This window comes from Musca vetustissima, unplaced genomic scaffold (assembly GCF_032173495.1).
Source record: "Musca vetustissima isolate MV318-11 ecotype Yass unplaced genomic scaffold, APGP_CSIRO_Mvet_v1 utg15056, whole genome shotgun sequence".
NCBI classification, from domain to species: Eukaryota; Metazoa; Arthropoda; class Insecta; order Diptera; family Muscidae; genus Musca; species Musca vetustissima.
In genome coordinates, this window is record NW_026874732.1 from 102,535 (window position 1) to 118,867 (window position 16,333).

Genomic DNA, 16,333 nt, shown 5'->3' on the forward strand with positions numbered 1-16,333 from the left:
ACCTCCAAAGGGAGCTTCTACGTATAGAAAGCCAAATAAATATCTTCCAGCTCCATAAGACCTCTTAGAGCAATGCCATGCAAACACATTATTTTATCTTATCTCGAGAAAAGAAAAAATACTAAATTTTATTCAGGTTTATAGTTAGCTATATAGACTTAAAATACTTAAACTTATATACATACATATTAACTTATATACGCTACTTGTACTCTCTTTCATAAAATCAACTATTTCAAATACCATTTATCTATCAATTTCTTCTTCAATATATTGGACCATTCTCAAACGTTGCACCTTGCCGGTATCGGTACGTGGCAATGAGTCCATAAAATAAATGCCACCTCTCAACACATATAAACCATCCATTTTGGACATAAGATAATCATTTACCATCGCCGCGGTTAATTGATCACCTTCCACATCTTGAGATCGGACAATGGCACATGCTACCAAATTGATACTGGCGATGTCGGGTACACCAAAGACACAAACCTCTGCAATACCGGGTAGACGTTGTAGAATCTCCTCAACGGACTGAGGACTAATTTGGAAACTAAGCCATTTGATAATTTCCTTGGCACGTCCAATCAAATGTAGGAAACCTTCCTCATCGAAGTAACCCAAATCACCGGTTTTTATCCATTTATCCTCCTTGGCCTCCGATGTGGCTTTTTCATTTTTGTAATAACCCATCCATGTGTAGGGAGTGTGTACATAAATTTCACCCTTTTCATTTGGTCCAACGCGCACTCCATTCTCGCCGACAATACACACTTCGCGATTGTGCCACAGCTTACCCACCGTATCGGTTTTCGATTCATAAGGATAACCGCCATTGATGCTGCAACCAATGAATATTTCCGATGACCCATAGATCATAACATAGCCAGGACGTTTTTTATTATCCGAAAGAATATCGGTAATTTGTTCTTGAACTGGTTTGGGAACTGGTGAGCCACCCGTCATTAGGGTGTCAATGGAACGAAGATATTTGCGTATGTCATCGTGGTTGATATTCGTAACCCAACCGATTATTTGTGAGGCGGTAGCGAAGCAATGTGTAACCTTATAACGTTCGATGGTTCTGAGGAAATATTCGTCGCTATAGGGTTGATCGGGTATGATGCGCTGGGCTGAGTACAGTAGGCCTTGGACTAAATGTATGGCACCCGTGGCCCAATACATTGAACTGGAGCACATAAGTACGGAATTCATGGTGGCATTGGGACTAAAAGGGAAGAGAAAGGAGGAAAATTAAAAAATTGTGTAGAAAATTAAAATTAATTATGCCAATTAGGAAATAATGGAAAAAATGTGAAAATATTTAAAAAATGTGTGGGGGGCTTGCTTTTATGTATACCAGCGGAAGGCCCTGATTACAGACCAAATAAAGGAAGTGGTTATACACCAATTGAATGACGTAATTATAGATCAGTAGGCGTGTTTATAAAGGGTCTATTTTATAAATCAACCGAAGGTCGGTTTTATAGACTAGTTGAAGGCCGTGACTACATATCATCTGCATAACGATATTATAGGCGATCTAAAGGGCGAGTTTTTGAATCACTTGATGGTCTTGATTGTATTCCAGCTGAAGGTCGTGATTACAGACCAAAGTGATTATACACTAACAGAAGGCCGTGATTATAGATCAAAAGAAGGACGTGATGAAAGCCGTGTTTGTAGACGAACTAAAGAGCGTGTTTATAAATGGCCGTGTTTTTAAATCAGCTGATGGCCGTGATTGTATACAAGCTTAAGGTCGTGTTTATAAAAAGCCGTGTTGGACGTGATTATATACTAGCTGAAAGTCGTGCTTACAGCTTGCTGAAGGCCATGTTTATAAGCGAAAGGCGAACTGGAAGGCATTTTTAAATATAAACATTGGGAGACATTAAAGATATTGGGAACATTTTAATGTCGAACTAAAGCGCGTATTTATAGATGAGCTGAAAGGCATATTTTTAGAAGAGCTGAGACGAAACTTTATAGATGATCCTCTTTATAGACGAGCTGATGAGTCTTCATAGATATGTCGAGAGGAGTCTTTGCAGACAAACTGAAGGTTATCTTTATGGATGATCTGATTATCATCTTTAAAAACTAGCTTAGGATTGTGCATTCTTCATAGACGACCTGAAATTAATGGGTTTTTATAGAAGGTATATAGAAGCTATAGGTATAGAAGCTAAAGGTAGGAAGGTTTTGTAGACCCTGTGAGGTTTAAAGATTCTTTATAAACGAGGGGAGGATCCCTGAGTAGTCTAGTCGAACCGCTAATAATTGTTGATGGTTTTTACGATCCAACAACTAACTTCTACTTACTATGGAACATTGTGCAGCATAGCATGATGTGAGCACAAAATACCCTTCGGTGCTCCCGTGGTGCCCGATGAACTTAGGATGACCGCCGTATCCGAACTGTTCATATCAGTGCAGGGAAACTCTGAAATATCTCCAACATCGAAACGTATCTTAACCAAATCCTTGATATTCAAAACACCGGGTACATGACCAGTCATGATGATAATTTTAGCATCCAATTGCAGCTTTTCCAAGACATAAAAGGCTTTATCATAATTTTCAGCATCACAGAAGATTAACTTGGGACGGGTGGTTGCATAAGTTTTGGCAATGATATCTAAAACCAAAAATTAATATTCTAATTACATTTCTTTGCCATTCACACAATTTTTGCCTGCCTACCTTTTTCAAAATTCTGAAAAATACCATGAACGGGGGTGCCACACAAAAACGATGCCAACATCACAGTGCCCAAATGTAAGGAGTTTTTGGCATAGCCGCCCACAATATCACCACCCTTAATGCCCATTTCAAGCAAATTTTTGGCCAACGACATACTGTGATCCAAAAACTGCTGAGCCGTTAGAGTTTCACCGGTAGATTCTAAAATTTGTATCACTTTTTCGGGTGTTTTGCGAAGCTGCAAGACAATTGCCTCGCCCACTGTCATTTCACTATTGTAAACTGTCTTGGACTTGGGTCCCGACCATATTTTCTCACTTGGATTGTATTTGGTACCGCTAAGGTAAGACACTCCTTTTTGTACAATTTTCATTTTGATTTAATTTTTTTGTTTTCTTTAAAGGATTTTCCTTTTGGTTTTCACTTTGTCTTGGTGGTTAGACCAATTTTGTTCTACTGGCTTGAATGACTGTCATTGGCCTTTCGTTTCATTTTATATACATCGTGGCGATGGTAATTTCGAAAATCCAAAACCCGAAACGTGAATCTTATCTCAAACTATTTCGAAAATAAAACACCTGAAACGTGCAGCTTATCTTTCCATTTCATATCTACGTTAGTGCCAGCAATTAACAAAAGACTGTCTAGTTTATGGCCAAGATTTTCGGAAAATTTAGAAATTGCCGCCCATATGTCTGCAAAAAGTGCCAAAAAAATAACAATAAAACGTTTCGTTTCTTTTGTATTAATAATGGCGAGATTTTAAAATTCCAAGAATAGAAATAAATGGAAAGAAATATCCTAATAAAAAAGAAAGCAGTTATGGAAATTGAGTACATAAAAATATTTAATAATAATAAACTAAGATGTCTAGACCGAAATATAATTTGGTTTATTATTCATTACACGTGGAAAACTGACAAGGGTGGCAAGGACGTTTCAAAAAAAAAAAAAAAAAAACAATTATAACATCCTTGCTTCTGAGTCCTCTTAAACTCTTAAATATAGATAGTGATAACAGCTTGTGGGTCATTAGCTGACCTTTTTTTGCCATCTGAACTTACTTCTGTCAATACAAATACAGACCATTCGTTATGACTAGTGTGTGGATCTCATTTTGATGAAAGACGACTCCTATAGTTTTTAATGAATAATTGAAAGAATCAGCCAATATTTCGTAGGTCAAATGATTTCTTACATAGTGTAAGTATCTATATCTATCTATACTAATAAAAGAGTAAAGTGATTGACTGACTGATTTAACGATTCATCAACGTCCAGACGAAACGGCTGAAGCTAGAATCTTGACATTTTGGGTGAGTGTCACTCTTGGTCCAAAGATGACAGATAAGGCTGGGTTTTTGGAAATTAGTACTAGAACCGTACGAAAAGCACTAAAATGTACTAAATATGGTATACAAATGATACCATATTTAGTACATTTTAGTTGGCGAACCAGTAGAGCTAGAAATCTGAAATTTCGATTGAGGGTCACTGATGGAGTGTAGAATAGATGTAGCAAAGGACTTTTTGGAAATTCGAACTATAAGACTCGAAAAGTACAGGAATGTACTAAATTTGGTACAAATTCGTAGCATGTGAATGGATTGAGCTAAAAACTTTTAATTTGGAATGCAAATTAAGGTTGAGAATTAGGGTCGTTAGAAGGAGAGTTTAGAAAGCGTGTACTCACGTGTACGAAACGTACTATATGGTACTAATTTGATTTGGAGGTACAAATTGAGCTGGAATCCTGGAATTTGAAATTAAAATTACCGTCGGAGTATAGGATTGGGATATGAACGTAGTTTTGGAAATTTGTTACTTATGTGTACGAAAAGTACTAAATCGTACTATAATCGGTACAGTTTGGATTTGGGTGATCCTATAGAGCGGGAACAATGAAATTTGGAGTCAGGATCACTGTAGGGGTATGGGATTGGGGTCAGGATTCAGTTTACGCAAATAATACTTATGGGTACTAAATTTGGTACAATTTGAATTTTAGGTGAACCAATAGAGCTAGAATCTTGAAATTTGGAGCCAGGATCACTGTTTAGGTGTAAGATTGAGATATGTAGGAAGTTTTAGAAATTTGTACTAATGTGTACTAAATTTCGTACAATTTGAATTGTGAGTGAAGCGATAGAGTTGGAATCCTAAAACTTGGATTTGGGATCACTGTGGGGGTGTAGGGTTGGGGTATGTAGGAAGTTTTAGAAATTTGTACTAAGTGTACTAAATTTGGTACAATTTAAATTGTGGGTGAAGCGATAGAGTTGGAATCCTGAAATTTTGATTTAGAATCACTGTGGAGGTGTAGAATTGGGGTATGTAGGAGGATTTGGAAATTGGTACTACTATGTACTAAATTTAGTACGATTTGATTTTTTGGGTGAACCGATAGAATTGGAATCCTGAACTTTTAATTTTGAATTTGGAGGTGTAGGTGGGGTAGGAAGATTTGGAAATTGGTACTACTATGTACTTAATTTAGTACAATTTGAATTGTGGATGAACCGATAGAGTTGGAATCCTATAACTTGAATTTAGTATCATTGTTGGGGTGTAGGATTGGGGTATGTAGGAAGTTTTGGAAGTTGGTACTACTGTGTACTAAATTTGGTACAATTCGAATTGTGGGTAAACCGATAGAGTTGGAATCCTCAAATTTTGATTTAGGATCACTATGGGCGTGTAGGTTTGTGGTAAGAAGTAGGTTTTAGAAATTCGTACTACTGTGTACTAAATTTGGTACAATTTAAATTATGGGTGAACCGATAGAGTTGGAATCCTGAAACTTGGATTTAGGATCAGTGTGGGATTAGGGTATGTAGAATGTTTTGGAAATTGGTACAATTTGAATTGTGAGTGAACTGATAGAGTTGGTTTTGGTTAAGTTGGAAGTTTTTGAAATTCGTACTACTTTTTACTAAATTTGGTACATTTTGTATTGTGGGTGAATCGATAGAGTTTGAATCCTGAAACATGGATTTAGGATCACTGTGGGGGTGTATGATTGGGGTATGTAGGAAGTTTTGGAAATTTGAACTAATGTGTACCAAATTTGATACAATTTGAATTGTGGGTGAATCGGTAGAGTTTAAATCCTGAAACTCAGATTTAGGATCACTGTGGGGTGTTGGTTTGGGTTAAGTAGGAAATTTTGGAAATTCGTACTACTGTGTACTAAATTTGGTACAATTTGTATTGTGGGTGAACCGATAAAGCTGGAATCCTGACATCCTGTAGGATGGAGGTCTGTTAAAAGTTTTGGAAATTGGTACTTCTATGTACTAAATTTAGTACAATTTGAATTGTTGGTGAACCGATAGAATTTGAATCCTGGAAATTGGATTTAGGATCAGTGTGGGGGCGTACTACTGTGTACTAAATTTAGTACAATTTGAATTGTGGGTGAACCGACAGAGTTGGAAATCTGAAACTTGATTTTAGGTTCACTGTAGGGTGAAGGTTTGGCTTAAGTAGGAAGTTTTGAAAATTCTTACTACTGCGTACTAAGTATAATACAATTTGAATTGTGGGTGAACCGGTAGGGTTGAAATCCTGAAATTTGAAATTTTTGTGTCGTGTAGGATCGGAGGATGCAGGAAGTTTTGTTGGATGATGGAGGTCGGTACTTATGGAAATAATATTTGCTAAATGGAACTAAATTTGGTAAAATTTGGATCTGGGCGAACCTTTAGAGTTCGATTCGTGAAATTTGGCACTCAAATTAAACATATGGTCGATATTAATGTCTGGATTGTTTAGTTTTTCTGACGTATTCTGTTTTCTGTGAAAATAAGATAATATGTTAATACATACTTAAGTATTTCCCACATTCGCTAACGAAGTAGCGGACATATGCTAGTCTCGTAGACAAAGTTATTTCGAGGTATTAGCAATAGCTATTTTATTGGAGATTTTTTGCAATTACTTTAACATCTTTAAATCATATCATATCACAATGAAGTAATAATTGTTCGGTCTCCTTTTCCAGAAATTATTGAAAACTGATTTTACTATAAAACGGCATTTACATTAGAGCGTTTTTACCAGGTTAACCTACTCTATGAGGATTTATTTGGCATGTATACAATGGAATTGACAATTGAAACCCACTGGGTTAACGGAATCCGGTACAATGTAAACGTACTATAAGTCTCAGAATAAACCAACACTCGAAAATCTGCCCAAACTTAAAAAGTCTTAAAAATATGAAAATTCATTGTAGGGTTAAACTCGATCTTATTCCGAGTTTGTGACAATTGTTTCCGCTAGATGTCGTTTTATGTCCGTTATACGAGAGCTATGCCTAAACCACGACCAATATAGCTCATCTTCGAACTTGACCTGCCTGCAGACAAAATTTTTTAGGGTCGAAAATGATCATTTCGATGAGTTACGAACGGAAAAACAAAATTAATATACCCTCCATACTATGGTGGAGGGTATAATAATATACCCTCCATACTATGGTGGAGGGTAAAAAAAGGGGGTTATATGGGGACTACCCCAAAAGGGGGGCGAATATTAAAAATTTTTGAAAGGGAGATTTGTTACCATAATTTATACTCTCCACCATGAGGTGAACGGTCAAATACCTTAAATCGATTGGGTCTTTTATATGGTTGTTATGCAATGATAAATTACTGCCACGAGAAAATTAAATAACAAACTATTTGACATTTGGACTAGGACCTTGTATGTACCGTAATCCTCAAATTGCCTAAAATAGTGGAGCTATACCAAATTGGGTAGTGAGATTTTCTACCCAATGAAAGTCCCAAATATAAAATTATAATCAATTCATAGTAAAACGTGACCAAACTTACAAAAAAATCGAATATTGGGGATAACGTTATATGGAGGATACCCTAAAAAGTGGACTAATACTCACAATTGGATTTATAAAGACCAATTGGTCTGCAAAGAGACAACAGGTCTATGTAAAGACCAATTGGTCTTTAAAGAGGTTCGCCTACATTGCATAGTAGGCGAACCAATATCTTGAGAATGATTCATTGGAACACTAATCACGGGCTGGCACACTGAACCGCTAATTTGATAAGAACAAGAAACACCTGCTAACCAAATTCCCAACAGTTTACACTAAACACAATCTGGCTTATCAACTGCCGTTACTACATAAATTGTAATGATCGCGTAATCATAACAAATGCCTGCCTATCTACAATTTGGCTAACATTTTTTATTGGGTGTATTTTGCAAAAGGGACGAGCCCATCGGCTATACAAATTCCCTGTTGCCATGGCATATTCCAACTCATATCTATGATAAGATTATCATAAAAGAAAAATTAGCAACAATTTACCAATTCGTCAACTCGTCTGCCAAAATACGTCGACTCATTTTAAAGAGGTTTGTTTTGTTTTTATTTCGGTCTAAAATACTTAAGAATAAAATAAAAATAAACCGAATATCACCCGATTTTTTGTTAACATTTAAAACAAAAACAAATCTAAATACTTTTTTTTTCTTTTTAGTAAACAAAAACTGTCTAGTCCAAAAAAATCATAACATAATAAAGAACCCAACAACAATGTCAATTGTTTCGGAAGCTAACGAAGAAGATAAGGTAGATTTTCTTTCATCAAAACGTGCGATGTTTTGATTATGAATATAAACATATATTAAGGACTGTTATAGACAGATTACTTTTCGTATGGGTTCTAAATATAGAAGAAATTATATATTCCTAATGATTATATATATATATATATAATATCTTCATTTGATCGACTGGGGAACTGTTTATAGCAGGACTTCCATTTTTACGTTTTTAAATTGACTACCTTATTTTTATTTTTAATAGGCAGAATCTGACTTAATGCCATATTTTGCTGGATATTAATTTGTCGTTTCATGTGGATAGAAATCTACTTTTACAGATCTACTATACACTGAATGTAGAAGACCTTAAAAAAATTGAACATATTAAAAACGAAAATTATAGAAAAATAACTCGGTACAATTTTGTACAACTCTTTACATTTCTTTAATATGTTGACCTTTTGTGGTGAAGATTCAAGCAATAATATTAACATGTATAAAGACCAAATTTGTGGTTTGGAATCGATTATATGTCTTTATTTTTGGGCATCTACTGCCTTATTGCAAATGAGCATATTGCAATGCCAATTTAGAAAACTCGATAAAATGTATCTATTTTTTGGAATAAATTGAAATTTTTACACCATCCCATAGAGGGCAAAAACGGCTCTTCTTGTGTAATATCCAAATATCACCCTATGGAAGACAAGAGTTCTGTCGTATAGAGAAACAAAGAGTGGGTTTTATTAATAGATTTTGTTCTAGAATATCAAGAAGACCTGAATATCTTTTTCATAGAAGTCAAGGATTTCCTCACAGAAGGGTCCCTAAAGGAATCTCAAGGGTTTCTTCAGAAAAAAGAAGATTTGAAGGCTATCTTTATAAAATAATAGAAGGCCTGCTTCCTCATAGAAGAGTTGAAGGTCTTCTTCATAGAAGTATTTTGCAGAGAAAAGTTGGAGATATACTTCCTCATAGAATATGCAAATGTTTTGTTTCTCATAGATGTGACTGAAGGTATTCTTCAACATAAAAGGGCTGAAGGTATTGACCCTCATAGAGAAGGCGTAGATTTTTATACCCTACACAACTATGTTGTCAGGGTATTATAGCTTTGTGCAGGCCCAAAAGTTTGTAACGCCGCGAAATATTGGTCCTAGACCCACCTTTAAGTATACCGATCGTCATATCTCGACTAACTGAGTCGATCTAGACATGTGTGTCCGTCCGTCCGTCTGTCCATTATAATTTGTAAACACGATACAGGCCACAGTTATGGACCAATCTTCAAGAAATTTTGCATGTAGGATGGGTTCTGGCCAATGAAGACCCCTATTGTTTTGGGAAAAGATCGGTTAATATTTAGGGGATGAAATGGGCCAAAAACTTTATTTTTGTCGGTTTTTTTGGTCGCTCCAGAGGCCGCAATTATGGTCCAAACACCGCGAATTTGCATGGAGAAGGGGATCGGGTCAAAGAATAAGCATGCCTGTTTTGATAAAGATCGGTCAATATTTAGAGGGTCAAATTGACCCTAACTTTTTTGTGAAAAATGAAAAAAATTGTATTCTATAGAGTATATATTTACCACTGAAGGACATATACCCGAGTTGACAGAATATCCAAGAGGAGTGGTTGACCTTTAAATTGATACCAATTATATTGTCGTAGGTACTCGGATGCGGGAGTTACACTTAAATATTTACAGGTGCTTACGTATTCATATATTATTTAGTAACCAATTACCACACTTGAGGGCGGAAATATAGCGCTGATCGCTTTGAAATGTTCCAGTTATGGTCAAGGATAACGCCTAAAATGTTAGGTAATGATCAGATACTAATTCTTCGGATGAAGTGGACCGAAAACTTAATTATTTGTACTTTTCGAGTCGAAAGCCGAACATCACAACACAACCCACTGATTATTAGTAACATTTGCTGACCTCTAGTCAGTCAAAAGTGTGCAAATATCGCGAAATATTCCAAAAGCTCTGAATATAGAACTGCAGAATGTTAGGTTTTCATGGAAGTTGTGTAGGGTATCGTATGGTCGGCCCCGTCCGACTATACTGCTCCGCTCACTGGTTTAAAATAGTTTCTCAAGTAGCCAACAATGCGTAGACTTTAAAAGATTTTTTTTTTAAGTTGCCGACAAGGCGTGGCTACTTTATATAAGGTATGTTGTCAGTAGTGTTGGCGGGTTATTTGGGATACCATTTGTATTTTGTTTTTGCAAAATAGTCAGGCTTAATACCAGTTTGTTGTTTTTATAAAAAACAACTATTTATTATTTATTTGCAGACAACTACAATACATTTTTTGCAGGTAACTTATTTTATGAAAACAACTTTATATGTATGTTTGAGGCTGTTGCAGGTTATTATTGACCCGCAACAGCCTGCAACCGAAAATTATATATCACAAGATAAGTGTTTTGGCCTTCTATATCAGAATATTGGGACATTAAAAGTTCGACACACTAAAATATTCAATGTCAGGGTGCGCAAAATTTCGCTCCCGAATGAATTAAAAAACATTCTTTTCGTTTTGTGCTCATTTTACGAATGAATTTATGGCGATAAATTCTTTACCAAACGAGCATTCGCCAAAGAATGTTCGCACAACCATAACAAATGAGTGAGAGCACACAAAAACGATCGTTCGTTTCGTTTGGTGGTTGAAATTCTTTGTGACATTCTCTCACGAATGAAAACAAACGTTCCCGAATTCTCGCGAATGCTCAAAACAGCAACTACAACACCAACAATATTTATATAGTTTTTGCTTTCAATATATTACATTATTAAATGTATAGTGTATTAAAAAATGTTTTCTGTGTTACTATTAAGGCTTCTATTTGTAGAAAAAAAATATATATTTATTATATCATCAGCTATGTCGTCAAATTCTACAATCGCATGAAGTGGAAGTGAAGATAAAAGCAGATTTTTCGCATTCCACATAGTGAGTATATATTCTTAATGACTTATTTTCCTTCGAATCATCAACGTCTGGACCTTCTAAATTGGCATATAACAAGGACGCCCTATAGTTTTAAACAAGACCTAATAGTAGGTGTTCCACACTTTAACAGCTTGGAGCTAAAATGAGTAGTAAACAGATGTTGATGTTGATTATTTGTAAATAAATCACCATGAGACCTCACGTTTTCTACTCATTATAGTACATTGCCCAGTAGACGAGCCAATATTATGAGGATGATTCACTGGAACACTAATCACTGGCACACTGAACCGCTAATTTGATAAGAACAAGAAACACCTGCTAACCAAATTCCCAGCAGTTTACACTAAACACTATCTGGTTTATCAAGTGGCGTTACTACACAAATTGTAATGATCGCATAATCATACGAAATGCCTGCCTATCTACAATTTGGCTAACATTTTTTGTTGGGTGTATGTTGCGCAAGGGTCGAGCCCATCGGCCATGCAAATTCCCTGTTGCCATGACATATTCCAACTCATATCTATGATAAGATTATCATAAAAGAAAAATTAACAACAATTTACCAATTCGTCAACTCGTCTGCCAGAATATGTCGACTCATTTTAAAGAGGTTTGTTTTGTTTTTATTTCGGACTAAAATACTTAAGAATAAAATAAAAATAAACCGAATATCACCAGATTTTTGTTAACATTTAAAACAAAAACAAATCTAAATCTAAATCCTTTTTTTATTTTTAGTAAACAAAAACTGTCTAGACCAAAAAAATCAAAACATAATAAAGAACCCAACAACAATGTCAATTGTTTCGGAAGAAGAAGATAAGGTAGTTTTTTTCATTAAAACGTGCAATGATTGATTATGAATATAAACAAAAATTAAGGACTCTTATAGATAGATTACTTTGCGTATGGGTTCTAAATATAGAAGACATTATATATTTCTAGAATACATTCATCGGATCTTAGACTTAAATTTGGTTACGTTTTTTTAAAGCTACTACCTTCTTCTTATTTTCTATATCCAGAAACCGACCTAATATCATATTTTGCTGGATATCAATCTGTCGGTTCATGTAGATAGAATACAACTTTTTCAATAACTTTCACTAAATGTCATCAAGAGAACGCTCCTTGGGAGTTTTATCAACACAGGACCTTTATTGCGACTTCCAACCACATAAGATGGCATGTCGAAGACCTGTATTTTGCCTTCTACAGACAGATATATAGGGTACCTATAGATATATAATTTTTTATGTTTCGTTATTTCAATTGTTATTCATAAACCAGTAAGGAAAGTAGTAAAGTCAGACTGGGCCGACTATATGATACCCTTCACCACTTTGGGTATATTCTACATATGTATCCTAACAGACGACACGTTTTTGTTATATAATTATATCTGAACCGATTTCGGGGAATCTTGCCAGAGACTTATTTATATTACATCAGTACGTTGTGTCAACCGGCCTTCAAGAAGTTTAGCAGCAACATTTTAGACTTAATTCAGTACCCTATACCAAAATTCATGCAAATCGAAAGGTATATAGGGACTTTGGTGCACCAGTTACATAAAATCGGTCGAAAATATATATGGGAGCTATATCTAAATCTGAACCGATGTTCACGAAACTTTGCACACATCATTCTAGACTTAATTCAGTACGCTATGCCAAAATTCGTGCAAATTAAAAGATTTCCAGGGACTTTGGTGCACCAATTGCCTAAAATCGGGCGAAACTATATATGGCAGCTATATCTAAATCTGAACCAATTTTCACAAAACTTTGCTCACATCGTTCTAGACCTTATTCATTACGCTATGTCAAATTTCGTGCAAATCGAAAGATATATAGGGACTTTGGTGCACCATTTACTTTAAATACCATTTACCATTTACTATATATGGGAGCTATATCTAAATCTGAACCGATTTTTCCCAATTTCAATAGGGTTCGTCCTTGGGCTAAACAAGTGAGCTGTGCCAAATTTCATCCAATTCGGATGATAAATGCGACCTGACCAACAGACGGACGGACATGTATAAATCGACTCAGAAAGTGATTCAATACATATTCTCAAAAGGAACCATGGGTCTATCTCAATTATTTTTGCATGTTACAAACATATGCACAAAGACATAATACCCTGTACCACAGTGTGGTGAAGGGTATAAATACTGGATATAAAGTACCTAATTTTAATCTACGTGGGTTTTGCTATACAGTCTACCTCAATTTATCCTTTTATGATCGGTATAAAGATTCAACCTGATTGAATTCACCATAAACTTTATCGTTAAAGACAATTTGAAGTCTGATTAAATTCCATTGAAGTCTGATTTAATTTGTGAAAATTATGACAAACTTAGATAGATTTAAAAAATCGGGAATATCCGTCCACTCCTTCAAAAATGGTCAACATTTGCTGAAAATTAATTTTAAAATATCAGGTGAACGGTCTATTCGACTTTAACCAAACTTTGCACCACCTAAACATGAATCATTCCTTTATAATGTTCAGAGGTGGGGCTCCTCATTCTAGTAACTTCCTGAAAAAATGATTGGAATATGTAATTTCATTCAAACTTTCCACGGCGTAATGTTTTTACGTGGCGTAAAATTGGTCCAAAGATACAATTCGTAGAGGGTCATCGAGGATACTTTTTCATTTTTTATACCCTCCACCATAGTATGGAGGGTATATTAATTTTGTCATTCCGTTTGTAACTCATCGAAATATTCATTTCCGACCCTATAATGTATATATATTTTTGATCAGCGTAAAATTCTAAGACGATCTAGCCATGTCAGTCCGTCCGTCCGTCTGTTATAATCACGCTATGTTCTGAAGGAATTGAGTTAGGGTGCTGAAATTTTCCATAGGGTTGTCTTTTGTCTGCAGGCAGGTCAAGTTCGAAGATGGGATGTATCGGTCCACGTTTAGGCATAGCTCCCATATACCAGTACCCCCCAATTTCGTTATTTTAGGGTTCTTGGGCAGGTTTTTCAACCGAATTCGGTGAAATTTGCTACATTGGGTTCTTATTGGGTACTAAATGCCTCCACAAAATATATAAATATAGGCCCACTTTTTCTGGTAGCCCCCATATGACGGTACCTCCGTATTTTCAGTATTTTGGGGGTTTTGATCGTACTTTTCGGCCGAATCAGCTGTAATTTAGTATTTTGAGTTCTTAATAGGTACTAAATCTCTCCACAAAAAATTATGAATATAGGTCCATTTTTTCGGATAGCCCCTATATAAGGGTACCCCAAATTTTCGTTATTTTGTGGTTGTTGAGCGCGTTTTTTATCCGAATTTGCTGCAATTTGGTATTTTGTAGCAGAATATGGTAACAAATTTCTCTGTTGTAATCATTTCATCATGCGGAGGAGATAAAAAATTAGAACGTAACGTTCGATAATGAACTATAGCCGCATATTCCCCATCTTCGTATTTGAACTAAGTTTGGAAAAAATAATAAGATGGGCAAAGTTTGAATGAAATCTAAATTTTCTGAAACGAATTTGGTCCAACGAAACAAGGGGTCTAGAAGCAATATTTCGATGAGACGGTGTTAAAGTGTATACACCATCATTAGCCATAAGGTATAGGTCAACTTTTTGGTATGTTCCCTATATTTTCATTTGTAGTACCTGTCAGTATATCTATGGTGGAGGGTATCCAAAGTTCGAGACGGCCGAACTTAACGCTTTTTCACTTGTTTATTAATAAATTTTAAGAATCACACTTTCACAAATATTTTCTAATCCAACCAATTTTGTTGTTAGGGTGGATAGGAATTATTGCAGGACTTGAATATCTAGACGATATGAATTTCTTCTTCATAGAAGCAGTGAAGGACTTCCAAACAGAAGGGACCCCAGTTTTTTCAGAGAAGGACAGCTCGAAGTTTGCTTCACAGAAGGCCTCAAGCGAAAAGAAAATCATAAAATAACATAGAAGAATTGAAGGTCTTCTTCTTCATAGAAGTCTTTTGTAGAGGAAAGCTGAAGGTATTCTTCCTAATAGAAGATCTAAAGGTTTTATTTCTCATAGAAGTGACTAAAGGTCTTCTTCAACATATAAGGAATAAGTCGTAGATTTTTTTTTATAATTTTTCAAGGACTATGCAAGACGTAAATTTTTAATGAATAATGTTCAAAGTAGTCAACAAGGTGTGGATTTTTTTAAAAATATTTCTTTCAAGTAGCCAACAACATATTTCAAAAAATATTTTTCAAGTAGCCAACAAGGTGTAGATTTTTTAAAAATATTTTTTCAAGTAGCCAACAAGGCGTAGATTTTTTCAAGTAGCCAACAAGGCGTGGCTACTTAATATAAAGCATTTGTTTTTATCAAAGAGTTGACCATCTTTCCAGAAGAGATTGACACCATTGTATGATTTAATGGAAATTTAGAAAAATATTACGATTTTCATAGTTTGAATCAAATCAGATATACCATTATCTTCATATTGGATTAACAAATTCTCAAAATGTTGATACTTTGTGGGGAAGTTCCCAGAAGTTGTAGACCGCCCAACTGGTGCAACCTTCAATCTTAAACTGGTAAGGTAAATATATTATCATGTGCAAATTATACATGAAATCGGGAATATCCGGTCCATTATAAAATAATTTTCAGCAAAATGTTGACCTTTTTGTGTGGGAGGTACAAGAAGGAGCGGACGATGGGTCCCTTCTTCTTACTTGAATTAAGTTTGCAGACCTAACAATATTTGTATTCCCACTATTGTTATTGAATAAAAATTCTCAAATTCTCTCCTAACAAATTAACAATGTAAAAATATTACGATGTGCAAAGCTTGGATGAAATTTGGGTATTCCGTTCGATTCTATACGGTTTATAAAGTTTCAAAATTTTAACCCCTTTGGGGGAGAAGTACCAGAAGGAGTTGACCAATCACTCCCATTTCCCAACAATATATAGGCTTGATTAAAGAATTAGGTTGGGCAAAGTTTGAATCGGATGTTTGATCGCATGATATAAACTGCATTTTCATCACAACTTTCACAATTTTGTTGGGGATGTGCCGGAAGGAGTGGACC

At 35.3% G+C, this 16,333-nt stretch overlaps 1 protein-coding gene across 1 annotated transcript; it reads right to left on the reverse strand.

Moving 5' to 3' along the window:
* Positions 1-246: 246 nt before the first annotated feature.
* LOC133336250 (uncharacterized) lies at positions 247-3,082 on the reverse strand. The gene is made up of 3 exons (XM_061544536.1): positions 2,710-3,082; positions 2,329-2,644; positions 247-1,231 (listed from the first exon to the last, which is right to left on the reverse strand). Exons 1-3 carry the CDS (start codon positions 3,080-3,082, stop codon positions 247-249), a joined length of 1,674 nt encoding a protein of 557 aa, XP_061400520.1.
* Positions 3,083-16,333: the final 13,251 nt, after the last annotated feature.